Source organism: Rhipicephalus microplus, chromosome 2 (assembly GCF_043290135.1).
Source record: "Rhipicephalus microplus isolate Deutch F79 chromosome 2, USDA_Rmic, whole genome shotgun sequence".
NCBI classification, from domain to species: domain Eukaryota; kingdom Metazoa; phylum Arthropoda; class Arachnida; order Ixodida; family Ixodidae; genus Rhipicephalus; species Rhipicephalus microplus.
This window is the reverse complement of record NC_134701.1, coordinates 68640529-68655432: the sequence shown is the minus strand read 5'-3', so window position 1 is coordinate 68655432 and position 14904 is coordinate 68640529. Positions and strand designations below refer to the sequence as shown.

Below are 14904 nucleotides of genomic sequence, written 5' to 3'. Positions count from 1 at the left end.
ACGCTACGTTAGCGAAAGCGAGTACCTAATAAGCGCGACCGGCGCGACTAGCGTCTGTCGGCGCGGCCCGAGGGAAACCGGCGCTAAATGCGACACGTGGCATTTCGCGCCGATGCGTGACCCTGACAACACTGCGTCTCCTTCTTTTCGTGACGAATGGACGCTAGACGGGCTGAAACGCGCAAGCGTCAAAGCAACGCAGCGCGGCGCTCGCCTACGAGTATATCGCTAGACTGGCGCGTGGCTTGGCAACGCCGGCGTCACGTGTCGACATGGAACGCCGGCGAGCACGTGCACTACGTCACGTCGAAATGTATTGGCGCAATGACTGTGGCACGTAGTCATGTACTCACATGCCACATATCTCATGATTATCCTGTTTGCACCAGTCAGGTACCTTCGTCGTCCATTGACGTCACGTAATACAAAATTTGGCATATGTGAAGCTAGCGAAACGGCCGCGAGCGCGTAATGAGTGTGGCATGACACGCATGTCGTGATTATCAAGTTTAGCTGTGTCATTAACCTATGTCGTCCGTTCGCGTTGCGTAATACCGAGTTTGGTACATGTGAAGCAGCAAAACCACCACGAGCACATCATGAGCCTAGCATGTGGTCATGTCGTTACATCACACGCATCTCATGTTTATCATGTTTGCACCAGTATCATACCTTTGTCATCAGTTCACGTCCCGTAATACCAAACTTGGTATATGTGACACTAGCGAAACGGCCGCGAGCGGATCATGAGCGTGGCTTGTAGTCATGTTGCTACATGACACGCATGTCATAATTTTCATGTTAGGGTAAGTCGCTTGTGTTCGCTATGCAATCATGTCATACCGTACCAGTTTTGCAACATGCCGTGTTAACGAAACAACCGCAAGAGCTGCAAGACCAATAAATGTAAGTCATGACGTTCATGACATACATGTCATGGTTTTCATGTTATGACTAGTCAAATAGATTCTTCATACAGTCATGTTATGCCATACATAATTTGGCATCGATACCATTATCGAAACGGCCTGGAGAGCTAAAAGTTGTAGGCGGCTAGATAGATAGATAGAAAGATACGCTCAAAGTCGCCGAAGTTCGCTAAGAAATGCTTCGCATTTAAAAGTGGAGTGTTCTAAAAAGAAGTTCTGCACCCCTTTTCTGAAACGTGCATAACGCTTTTTAGGTTGCTTTTGCCACAGGACACTTTTTCTCTGCGAAAAAGTGCTTTATAATTTGGAAGTGGCTACTAATACTTGCTGTCACAGGACACAAAATATGTTTTCCCTTTATTACTCATGCATGTAGATGCCATACAATAGCGAGTATTAGTATGGCGGTTACTGGCAGTCTTTCGGAGTGATTTATGATGTTTTTGCGGCCTTGAGAAACAATAAAGAAAATCGTACGCCACCTTTGTCTTTTGCCGCGCCCTTGCCGCGCCCTTGAGCTCCTTCGTCACGATTCTTTCGAGTTTTTGAGTCGCCTGTCAAACAGTTTGACAAGCTCGGCAAATGCTAGTGTGAGTTTTAGAATTGTTTGCACTCTGGAAGAGTTCAAAAGACAGCTTTTATTGAAATAGCTGCACTCTTGAGTATTTTGATTGAATTAGCGAATGTTAAATAGTTTCTACATAATTTTTTTTCTTTTGTGTGATTCAGTCTAATTTGTTATACTACTGTAAATTTGGAGCCCTGCCGTGGTGGTCTAGTGGCTAAGGTACTCGGCTGCTGACACGCAAGTTGCGGGATCGAATCTCGGCTGCGTTTCTGATGGAGGCGGAAAAGTTGTTGGCCCAAATGCTCAGATTTGGGTGCACGTTAAAGAACCCCAGGTGCTCGAAATTTCCGGAGGCCTCCACTACGGCGTCTCTCATAATCGCACGGTTGTTTTGGGAATGTTAAACCCCACATTTCAATCAATACTGTAAAGATAAAATTCCAGGCTAAAAAATTCTGCTTTTTTTTCTGCAACCTGCTCCAAATTTAAATTTCTTTCTGGAAAAGCAAGCTATGATGCTCGAAATTATTGCTCCAGATCTTATCTTGGCTGTTCCACCTCTGCTAGCTGTAAGTGGTTACTCTTTTACCCCCCTTGTGTGTTCATTTTAAGGTCTTGGATGTTCCATTGTTTCAGGGCAACATCTTATTATGTGATGCACTTAATATTTTACATCTTTACATCAAGTATTCTGTATGGTTTGTATATAGTGACATTGTTAAGATATTGTAGTTTCGTGTATTGTTTTTTCACGCCTGCATTGTTTCTCCATTATTTTGAATGTCTGAACACACAAGGGTTATTGTGAAATGAAAATTTCTTTTTAAGACTGTTTTGCCATTATATCTAATAAAATACTACTAGCCTTGCATATAATGCATGAGGCATGCTAAACACATGCAAACTGTGGCGTATAATTGCGGCAATTGCAGCGTGCTTCCATATTGACACGTGCGGTTCTTTCCTTCCGCACGACGCTTGCAAAGGTGCGCAGGAAAGCAACGCGGAAGTCGTCCCAGGTTCGAAGCGTTGACTCGCGGTTCTCGAACCAAGTCCTTGCGGCGTCTTCCAGGTAAAAATACACATGACGCAGCTTGTCGTCCGGGTTCCACTTATTGAGGGCTGCGACGCGGTCGTAAATGTCAAGCCAGCTTTCCGGGTCTTCGTAGGTCGATCCGCGGAAGGTAGGCGGCTCTTTGGGCTGGTTGACGACCACGGTTGCCGAAGACCTTGCTTCCGTCCCGCACCTCCACCAGATGTCACGAGGTTGTGATACACGCAGCACTTGAGAGGAAGCACGCAGGAGTCAGGGCGGTGTCAGGCGAACTGTTTATTGGGCGAACTTGTGCCCAGCAAAACAGGGCCAAACACAACTCACAGCAACAGCGGCGTGAACAGTCGTCGGCCGACGGAAAAAAAAAAGACCCCCAGTGGCGCACTGCGCCGGCTTTTTATACACGCGTCGTAACGCGTTCCAAAGTGGCATACAAGATAAACGCGGCCTGCGTTGCGCTTAACAGAAAGTGATAGCGTCTTCCTTCGCAAACGAAAAGAACCGCACGTGTCAGTTTTTTATACACGCGTCGTAACGCGTTCCAGAGTGGCATACAAGATAAACGCGGCCTGCGTTGCGCTTAACAGAAAGTGATAGCGTCTTCCTTCGTAAACCAAAAGAACCGCACGTGTCAATATATTATTTCATTATATTGGAGAAGTAAGGCATGCTGCATTGCACTCTTCCTGTTGTTTGTATGCTTCACTACGCTGTACTTTTTTGTTGCATTGAAGCTTGTTGAAATTCGTTCTTTATCTTTAAGTGCAAATAAAGGCTCTTCTGTTGTACTTTGATACGCATGCCTTGGTTGTTAGAGCTCCATGCCACGCCATTGACGTCTGATTTTCGGTCTTCTTTTGTAGCAAATGGCATTCTGCTCTGCACACTTGAAAAGGTTTTTGATTAAGCTACGATTTGTCTTGGAAGCCTTTAGGTGCTCTGTGTCTAATAAAACATAGCTTGATTTCTAGCGAAAGACTTTGTGAACGTTTTGTTATGTGTGCCAGCTCATTTTGAGTGATGCCTTCAAATTCAGCTAGAATTACATATTTTAGATGAGAGCCTTATATGCCGTGCTTCAAATATGCACCATAAAAGCATTGCTAGGGCTAGGATTTTCACACTATTGCAGGAGCCACCACAAAAGAACATCAGCGCCTGAACTGGTAAACTTTCTAGTGCTTCCTTAGGGGCCCTACTGGTAGGGGGTAACACTCGAATTATGGTATTTTTCGCATGAGTTCTGGGGCGTAATGCTGCATAAACACCCCCCCCCCCACCCTTTTAACTGTTTGCGCGAATTAGATTTCTACACTACTTTTGTTGTTTAAGGGTGTTAGGGTGTAAGAGCAAGATTACACCTTCACGCCCTTAAGAAAACTTGGGTGAACATTTGGTTGTACACCCCCCAATAAATGTTTGTACCTTAAGGCGGAAATCAGGAAACTCACCCATTGCACAGGTGTAGTCTTGCTTGTTACGCCCATTTCGTGGGGTTTAGGGGTGTAAGGTATAGACACTATATTACACTTATAAGGATGCAATTTAGTTTACAGTGCACCTGCTCACAGTCGTGCTACCTAAGGGCAAGTAGCCTGACCACTTTACGCGAACAACACAAACTGAAGCTTGGCACAAACCTGGAGTCCTTTCGCCGATTGCTTGACGTACTCAAATGTGTCGAATCTCGTAAGTATCGGTGGCGAGTTCACTTGGCCATAGTGGTGTACACGGTGAGACCACATCTCGTCCAAGGATGTCTTAGTCGTTTGTTCCGCAACCAGGGAGCTCATAAATGTCTCATTTCTGCAAAAGCTTTCACAAATAAGAAATAAGTGACATTTCGGGGAGGCAGACTTTTTTGTTTTAGTCCTGCCAAGCTCAACTAAGTTGGGGATTGAAGTAATGCGTATTAAAATGATTGCCAAAAGGGGAAATTTAGGAGCACCTATGACATAATGTATTTAAAATTTACAAAACAAACAAACTACCAAGAGACTTGCCGCAATAAAGGAACGATGTCGTCACTGAGTTCATAAGGACAGATAAGGTGTCACAGTTGTTCCTTGCATTTTTAAATAATCGATCATTGCGTTTTTCGTAGTGCTTCAGGGTAAAATCTTTTGCGCTGGTAATTTAGCGTTAGCCATCTATTTGTGCATGGTCTTTCATTATCTCTCAGGCAGCAATATTACACCCGTGTGTTTCAGAAAAATACTGATTGTATTAACCATCGCGTATGACTTTTCATGAGATTCTGTGCGAATCTCCTACCATCAAATATGATTGCGTGGTGGCTGTGATGTGATGAGCTATAGACGTTCCGAGTGAGTGTGGCGCTGTTATAAATTTGCAGCCTTATTTGTGGCAGTTCTCAAGAATATTTATGAGGATGGACCATGTACCGAGAACACAGAAGATTGACTCAGAAGTTATGTTATGCCAGCACAATTTATTCTGACCGCGCTCATATTCTGTTAGTGAGGACAGCCCAATTAATGCTGACATTTCCAGAGGTTGATTCATTTGCTTAGCATGAAAAGAACAAGCAATGTATGGCACTGTGTATGTCTCTCCAATACTGCTGAAAAAGTTTGAAGATGCGCTCCGTGACAGACATATTATCTGTTCCGCTCCCTCTCATCTAAAACGACCGTGATCTTTTTAGATATTGCTAAAACCTCCTTTCTTTGAATAGAACATGATACATTTTTCAAGGTAGATACCGCAGCTGATTTGTAGGCGAAGTTTTGAAGCAAATCATGCAAATTGTTCCACATGAAAATCAGTTAAGTAGGGTACTGGGCGAGTTGGTGTATGTTTCGAAGCTTAGCGCAAGAAAAACAGGAAAATAGGACTTAGAAGAAAACACACTGCACTGGCGCTAACTGAAAACTAAAGTTTAGGAAGAGTTTAATACGTAAGCCATCCGAGCCTGTTCGATTAGGTTCTGTTTTGTGTGTGTGTGTGTGTGTGTGTGTGTGTGTGTGTGTGTGTGTGTGTGTGTGTGTGTGTGTGTGTGTGTGTGTGTGTGTGTGTGTGTGTGTGTGTGTGTGTGTGTGTGTGCATTAGCTTTGAAAGATGTCCATGTCACCTCATTTCAGCGCCATCTTCGCCGACTAGAACAGGCGGGTTTCTTTACAACAAGGTTTAGTTTCCACTAAGCACCTGTATTGTGTGTTCTTTTCTGTGCACTGTTTACCTGGCGCTTCGTTTTCACAAGACGACTTAAACACACCAACATGCACATCAATCTTCAAGACCAGCACCAAAGAATACTATTCTCACAGAACTTGAGCCCGATCAGATAATGCAACTGAAAATTACAGTGCGTGAGAGACACACTGTAGAAGTTTCGAACCCACTGTAGGAGTTTCGAACCACCGCTCATTCGCCGCGATGGTAATTCTCAATATTCATTACCCGTCGACGTATTTCCCTACCGTGTATTATGCCACAGGTTCTTAACCAGGACGCTGTGTTGTGGTTGCTCTATTACACACTCGTCTATTCGTGTGTTTTCGGGTGCAAGTGGCCACCTCTGTCGAATTCGGCGTTTTTTACTAGTTGTACCAATCCAAGAAATTGCTTTCATGCGCTCATTTTATCAATGAACCACTGCGTCATCGTCTCCAGAATGAAGCATGTCACCCGGTGCATATATCTTCCAAGTGTATTCAAGTTCGTCGAGAAGGAAGTTGATTGACTACGCTCTTTGGTGCATTGATGTACGGTACAGCACAAAGTGCTGCTACGTTATTAAAAAATTTTGAAAGATTAAAAAAAAGGTGTGGAAGAACGAAAAATTGTTGCCAAAGTTTTTTTGAATGCCTTTAAATCCACCGTGATTGTAATATTTATTGCGTTTTATAGTACTACTAAATGCCTCCAATGATTCGGGAAACCAGAACTGCTGACCAGATTACCACGGAACAAGTTCAGTTTTTAACGCATGGGCATGCTGGTTTACGCCATAGTGCAGTCAATGAAGCGTGAAGAGACATATGAAATTTGTAGCTATTGATTGACAAAGTACACCACAGCCTTGAGATTATTTCAAGGTGTACCAAAAGATTTAAATAATATAGTGAATAAGGAACACGTTGATATCATCAGCTCAATTATCATCAACACAAGAAAAAAGCACGAGATCGACGATCGAGCACCGTCATCTGGGTCCGCCTGCGTTTCTTTCGAGCTACCACCAGCTTTCTCCGTTCCTTCAATAAACCCCCTTTACATTTGGTGGATCGTGCTGGGTAACTACATCACCTACACCCTGGAACTCTGATTCCGCACCCTGCCTTCGACCATACAAGTTGACGCTGCACAACAGACACCACCTATCGCGGCCGCTGCTTTCCCCGGCCCGGTTCACCAGCAAGACCCCCGATGTTTTCGGGCGCCGAAAACCAGGACGTCGAGGACTGGCTGTCGTCCTACAAAATTCAGTGAACCAAACAGGTGGAATGACGCTGCCAAATGGAGCTCTCACAACTTTTACTTGGCTAATGTAGCAAAGCTGTGGTACACAAACCACGAATTCGAGTAACTGGGCCGCTTTCAAGCAGGCGATATCCTCGGCTTTCGTTCACCCGGCCGTGCGGAAGTTGCGCGCCGAACAACACCTGCGTACACGGGCACAAAAACCTGCGTACACGGGCGAAACGTTTACCGCCAATATGAAAAATATATTCGATCTCTGCAGGCGCGTCGATGGCTCTATTAGCGAAAGTGCCAAAATCCAGCACATTAGGACAGGTGTCGATGACGACGTATTTCAAATGCTCCTTGCGAAGTCTCCTGGTACGGTGTCTGAAGTTGTAACTTTGTGGCAGAGCTACGACGAATTGCGACGGCAACGAGCTCTCACCCATCGTCCATTTCAGCCTAATAACCAATCACTCGCTGCACTGGACGTCGTGCCTGACCACTCTCGCCTTCTAGCACAAATGAAAGACTTTGTGCGTGAGGAGGTCGCACGTCAGCCTTCCCTTCTGCCGTTTTGTCAGTGCCAAGAGCTCCTGCAGCCGCAGCAAGAGCGCCCACCGACCCCGTTAGCTCCTATGGTCCGACATGTGCTTCAGGACCAGATCGCCGAGACTATGCGAGTGCCCTTTCAGCAGCAAGTTGTCAGTGCGCCTCTTACTTGTGCTGACGCAGTAAATAGGCAGCAGCCACACCAGTCCTCGCCGTTCAATGGACTGCCGCATGTCACCGCTCCTACTCAGTCTTCCGTCGTATGGGCCCCTCCCCTCTCTACCACAGCCCCGACACAGCCGTATGTCGTGTGGGCGGCGCCCGTCGCTTCAAATGCTTGGCGAACGCGTGATAACCGGCCGATCTGTTCTGCATGCGGTGGCCCTGGCCATATCTCCTAATACTGCCTTCGTCGCGTGCCCGGCAACGCAGACTACCGATCATGGAGTAACTACATGGATCGACCCCCTTTTGGGTATAAAAATTCGGATCATCAGTCAAGCACGCCTTCCCGTGACTATCCGGCAACTTCGTCTCGTCGTTCACCTTCTCCCATTCGTCGCTCCTTGTCACCCTTGCGTCCCCGACAAGCCCCTCAAAATGAGGGAAACTAGCCGTCGCAGTTCTGGAGGCAAGAGCTGTGCTATCGGAAAGTTCAAGTCCTCGCACTTTGCCGTCAAATATCGTCGAAGGTTTTGTAGACGGCGCCCATGCATACGCTCTTGTAGATACCGATGCCGCTGTGTCAGTTATAGACGCCAAACTTTGCCCCAAGCTCCGAAAGGTGACCACACCGCTTGATATGATGTCCTTACGTGCAGCAAACGGAGAACCTGTTCGACCTATAGCCGCCTGCACTGCCCGACTTACAATTGCAGAGGACCACTACATTGTTGAGTTTATCGTCCTTTCCTCCTGCTCTCATGACATAATACTTGGATGGGATTTCCTACCGCGTAATCACGCCGTTATAGATTGTGCTCGTTTTGAACTTGAACTGCTTCCGTTGTTCGGCCAGCCCTACGATGAGACCAATCAAGCCGCACACAAGCTAGTTGTCAAAGAAGGTACTGACATTCCACCGACAACAGCCGTTTTGTTCCCTGTAGTCTCCGATGGCATGCGTGATGAATTAGCATTTTTTTTAGCCATCAAGCCTCTTTCTAAGTTGGAAACCACTTCTGCTCCCTTATTCAGCCCTCGAAATTTGTAATAGAGCCAGTGCTATCTGCCTCGCCAATCCCTTTCCACATACCATCAAACTGTTTAGAGGCGAATCTCTTGAATGCGTACAGCCCATTGATAATGGACAAATTTTTACCGTGCCGCAAGAATCATCGCAAAGTGACCTCGCCACCGTCAGTGCTATTAACCACTCTGACTTACACGCTTCGAAAGTGTTCAATTCAGCGATCGCAGACGAATTATCACCATCTGAACGATCTGAACTCCTCAAACTGCTGTACCAGTACCGCAAATCTTTCGATGTTGTGCAATCTTCACTTGGACGCACTTCTACCACTCTACATTACACCGATACCGGCTCCCATGCGCCACTACGACAACGACCATACTGCCACGTTCCATTTCCCAAGTTTTTGTTATCGTCCCAAAACACCACACCATTCTCAGCGCGAACCGCGCCTGCAGTTTTCGAGGAGGTTCCGGACTGTAGTAGATCATTTCGATAAGATCACGCCCACTGTGTGAACGGTACAGATTGTTCTGGAACCTACGCCGCCGCCAGCGATAACGCTAGAACATTCGACGGCAAGAGTATAAATGCCGACGCGCTTCACCGCTTGTCAGTTGTTGATCGAAGGCCGACGCTCCGTTCGCCGCTATCAGTCCAAGACTGCTATCTGTGCAAGACTGCTGCTGTAATTGGACTTTCCGTTCACTGGGCACAGGTTCGCCCAAATAAACAGTTAAATCCCAACACGAAGTCTCCTGTCTTCGGCCACGTCACGACCCCGTGACATCAGGTGGAGGTGCTGCTTCGTTCATGTACCGAACGCCCCCGTCAAGCCGTGAATCCAGCCCACGTCGCGGAGAAGACACCGACGCCAACCAGGAGCAGCGAACAAGCCGCCGACAGCAAAGGCTACCACCGGAGTACGGGATTCTAGAAGACAAGGCGCGGGAGACCAAGGCCATGACCGCGACTTTAGCGACAATGACAACCGCCGCATCCCAGCCCACGATGATCATGCATCAACCCAGGGAACCACCAATTTTCCATGGGTCATCGTTCGAAGACCCGGAGTCCTGGCTAGAAACATACGATCGTGTGGCCGCGCTCAACCACTGGGACAACGAAGAAAAGCTCCGTCGTGTGTACTTCTACCTGGAAGACACCGCAAGGACATGGCTAGAGAATCGTGAGTCCACGCTCCGAACGTGGGATGTCTTCTGCGGTGAATTTCTGCAAACGTTCGCGAGCGTGGCTCGCAAAAAAAGGGCCGCTGCTCAACTAGAGACCCGGGTTCAGCTACCAAATGAGAAGGTTGGAATTTTCACAGAGGAGATGACCCGCCTATTTCGTCACGCTGACCCAGACATGCCTGAGGAGAAGAAAGTTCGTTTCCTCATGCGAGGGGTCAAACAGGAGCTCTTCGCGGGACTAATGAGAAATCCACCGAACACCGTCCAAGAATTTGTATTCGAGGCGACCACCATCGAAAAAACCCTTGACATGCGCACCAGACAGTATAATCGTCGCCTGACTCCAGAATGCGCTGCTGCTCAAACCAGTGACTCCGAAAACCTGCGTGAAACGATCCGAGCGATCCTGCGGGAAGAGCTGCGCAAACTGTTGCCTTCGGCGCAACCTCAAGTGGATTCGATCGCCGACATTGTGCGAGAAGAAGTTCGGCAATCACTTCGAATTCCCCAATCACCGCTGCCCGAGCCAGAAACTATGAGCTACGCCGCTGCAGTGCGCCACAACGCTCCTCCCCGTCCAGGCCAAAACGCCGCCCCGTCGCACTTGAAGGACACCCCGAAGTCCTTCACGTTCACCGTCGCCCAGCCGCCGCATGTCACCGCACCCCCGGCAGTACTCCGGCCCAATGCGGGGCCGGTCTCCTAGCCCGTATCCTGGAAACTAAGGGCAGCAACCGGTGGAGGTGCGGTTGCTGTGCGACGAACTACCGAAGATCCTCCGACGACGACGACGCCGCGACGGAGCTTCCCGAACACAATACCAACCAGGCAAAGCCATGACGGCGAAAGCTCACTTACTGGAGGTGGCCTGACGACGCAACATGGAAGCAGCGGAACAAGCCGACGCAGCCGTGACCCGACGCCACGCCCTAACTGTAATGCGAGACGGCGAACTAGCGAACTTGACGTTCGTATTGACGGCCACAGTGTGACCGCTCTCGTCGATACTGGAGCCGACTATTCTGTCATCAGTGGGTCGTTCGCCGCGAAGTTAAAGAAAGTTAGGGCACCTTGGAAAGGCCCTGAAATCCGCACAGCCGGAGGTCATCTTGTGACGCCTGCAGGAATCTGCACAGCGAGAGTCACCATTAACGGCCGTATTTATCCTACAGACTTCGTAGTCCTACAGCGTTGCTCGAGAGATGTCATCCTTGGCATGGACTTCTTATGCCTCCATGGTGCTGTCATCTACCTAAAAACAAAGTCGATAACGTTATCCACAGAAGAAGCACTACCACCGCGCACGCCGTCAGGACACCATGCCTTGAATGTGCTGGAAGAACAAGTCACCATTCCGCCTCGCTCAAGCGTCATTATTTCAGTCGGCGCTCCTGAATCACATGACTTGGAAGGCGTCGTTGAAGGCAGTCAGCATCTGTTGGTCACCCGAAATATTTGCGTCGCAAGAGGAATAGCAGAGCTGCGGGGAGGCAAAGCAACGGTTATGCTCACGAATTTCAGCAATGAGTACAAACACGTGAACAAAGAAACAACGATCGCATACATCGAAGAAATTGTCGAAGCCACCAGTGCTTTCGCCCTCGCCGATTCTGCGGAACCTGCTCAGAGGAACCAAGCCCCTCCCATAGCTTTCGACGTCAATCCCAGACTACCGAACGATAAGCAAGAACAGCTCAAGGCCCTGCTCCTGCAATACGAAGATTGCTTTTCGTCGTCATCGAAAATTCGGCAGTCCCCAATCACGAAACATCGCATCATAACCGAAGAAAATGCCAGACCACTCTGTCAGAGTCCGTACAGGGTTTCGACGCGAGAACGTGAGGCCATGAAGAGACAAGTTGATGAAATGCTGCGGGATCACATTATCCAGCCGTCCAAGAGTCCATGGGCATCCCCCGTGGTGTTAGTGAAAAAAAAGAATGGGACCCTACGTTTCTGCGTCTATTATCGCCGCCTGAACAAAATCACAAGAAAGGACGTGTATCCTTTCCCACGAATAGACGACGCACTTGATCGGCTCCCTAACGCCAAGTACTTTTCGTCAATGGACCTCAAGACTGGCTATTGGGAAATCGAAGTCGACGAAAGAGACCGAGAGAAGACGGCGTTTATAACACCGGACGGCCTCTTCGAGTTTAAGGTAATGCCCTTCGGCCTTTGCTCAGCGCCTGCAACTTTTCAACGCGTTAGGGATACAGTACTGACAGGATTGAAGTGGCAAACTTGCCTTGTGTACTTGGACGACGTCGTCGTGTTTTCTTCGAGTTTCGACGAGCATCTTCGGCGCCTTGAAGCTGTACTTCAAGCCATCAAGACGTCCGGACTCACACTGAAGCCAGAAAAGTGCAGATTTGCGTATGAGGAGCTCTTGTTTCTGGGACACGTTATCAGCAAGTCTGGAGTTTGTCCCGATCCACGGAAAACAGCCGCCATTGCCGACTTCCCGCCGCCCACTGACAAGAAGGCCGTGCGCCGATTTCTTGTCCTGTGCGCCTATTATAGGCGGTTCGTGAAAAACTTCGCCCGCATCGCCGATCCTCTCACTAACCTTACCAAGGCCGACGTGGAGTTCAAGTGGGAAACGCCACAGGAACACGCTTTCCAGGAGCTTAAACATCGCCTCCAGACGCCTCCGTTACTTGCCCATTTCGACGAATTCGCCGAGACAGAAATACATACTGACGCAAGCAGCGTAGGTCTTGGCGCCGTTCTTGTGCAGAGGGCTGACGGACTTCAAAGGGTTATTAGTAACGCCAGCCGATCGCTATCCAAAGCAGAAGCAAATTATTCCACAACAGAAAAGGAGTGCCTCGCCATCATCTGGGCTACGTCGAAATTTCGCCCCTACCTCTACGGCAGGCCCTTCAAAGTTGTGAGCGACCACCACGCCTTGTGTTGGCTAGCCACCTTGAAGGACCCTTCAGGTCGCCTCGCACGATGGAGCCTGAGACTTCAAGAGTATGACATTACTGTCATTTACAAGTCCGGCAAAAAATACTCTGACGCCGACTGTCTCTCTCGTGCGCCTGTCGACCAACCGCTACCCGACGATCCGGATGACGAGTACTTCTTGGGAGCGATAACTACCGACGACTTCGCTGAACGACAGCGGGCCGACCCGGAACTTAAGGCCCTAATAGAATACCCTGAAGGCAGGACCGCCGAAGTCCCGAGGGTATTCAAGCGCGCACTTGCGTCGTTCTTTTTACGAAACGGTCTTCTACAAATGAAAAACTTTTCACCGCTTCGAGCTAAGTACCTCCTAGTGGTGCCTTCAGCTCTGCGACCAGAACTCCTGCAGGCCCTGCACGACGATCCGACGGCAGGGCACCTCGGTGTTTCTCGCACGCTCGCGAGGATACAAGAAAGGTACTACTGGCCACGTCTTACCACCGACGTCACTCGTTATGTGAGGACATGCCGGGACTGTCAGCGACGCAAGACGCCGCCGACAAAGCCAGCGGGACTTCTGCAGCCAATTGATCCACCTTGCCGACCTTTCCAGCAGATTGGTATGAACCTACTGGGGCCGTTCCCGACGTCGACTTTCGGAAACAAGTGGATCGTGGTAGCTACCGACTACCTCACCCGCTACGCCGAGACAAAAGCCCTGCCAAAAGGCAGTGCATCCGAGGTAGCTAAGTTCTTCATCGAAAATATCGTCCTACGTCACGGCGCCCCGGAGGTCCTTATCACCGACAGAGGAACGGCATTCACTGCCGACTTAACTCAAGTGATCTTGGCATACAGCCAAACAAACCATCGCCGGACGACAGTGTACCACCCACAGACCAACGGCCTCACCGAGCGGCTTAACAAGACGATCGCCGACATGCTGTCAATGTACGTCGATGTCGAACACAAGACGTGGGACGCCATTCTTCCGTATGTGACCTTCGCATACAACACGGCAGTGCAGGAGACGACGCAGATATCTCCATACAAAATGGTCTACGGAAGGAGCCCGGCAACGACGCTCGATGCCATGTTACCCAACGTCACCGACGAAGAAAACCTCGATGTGAGCGAGTACCTTCAACGCGCCGAAGAAGCCCGACAACTTGCGCGTCTCCGTATCAAGAATCAACAGATGACCGACAGCCACCGTTACAACCTTCGATGACGCTTTGTGGAATACCAGCCGCCCGGTGAAAGTGTTTGGGTGTGGACGCCGATACGCCGACGTGGACTAAGTGAAAAGCTTCTGCGACGGTACTTCGGACCGTACAGGGTGGTTCGACGTCTCGGCCCACTTGATTACGAGGTTGTCCCCGACGGCATCACGAACTCTCAACGACGCCGATCGCGACCTGAAGGCGTACATGTCGCACGCCTCAAGCCGTTTCATGCGCGTTAACAAACTGAAACAGTGTTTTTTATTATATTTGTATCGTAATTTATTCATTGTACTTTCTAGCATTATTATGGTACCTTCATCTTTAGTTAAAGCATCGGCACGATGCCTTTTTTTCAGAGGGGGGCAATGCCACGTTCCATTTTCCAAGTTTTTGTTATTGTCCCAAAACACCACACCATTCTCAGCGCGAACCGCGCCTGCAGTTTTCGAGGAGGTTCCGGACTGTAGTAGATCATTTCGATAAGATCACGCCCACTGTGCGAACGGTACAGATTGTTCTAGAACCTACGCCGCCGCCAGCGATAACGCTAGAACATTCGAAGGCAAGAGTATAAATGCCGACGCGCTTCGCCGCTTGTCAGTTGTTGATCGAAGGCCGACGCTCCGTTCGCCGCTATCAGTCCGAGACTGCTATCTGTGCGAGACTGCTGCTGTAATTGGACTTTCCGTTTACCGGTCACAGGTTCGCCCAAATAAACAGTTAAATCCCAACACGAAGTCTCCTGTCTTCGGCCACGTCACGACCCTGTGACAATAACGTGTTCCTGTGGCGGAATGCCAAGTTATTACCGAACAGGTGGATGATATGCTGCAACGCAGCGTCATTCAA

At 49.0% G+C, this 14904-nt stretch overlaps 1 protein-coding gene across 2 annotated transcripts in view; it reads right to left on the bottom strand.

Annotated features, from left to right (window-relative positions):
- LOC119169862 (uncharacterized) overlaps positions 1-14904 on the bottom strand; it is a 225998-nt gene that overhangs the window by 89551 nt on the left and 121543 nt on the right. For both annotated transcript variants that reach the window (XM_075886556.1, XM_075886555.1), the window contains exon 6: positions 4192-4366. In XM_075886556.1, coding sequence (XP_075742671.1) covers positions 4192-4366 — 175 coding nt within the window. The remainder of the gene's footprint in view (positions 1-4191; positions 4367-14904) is intronic.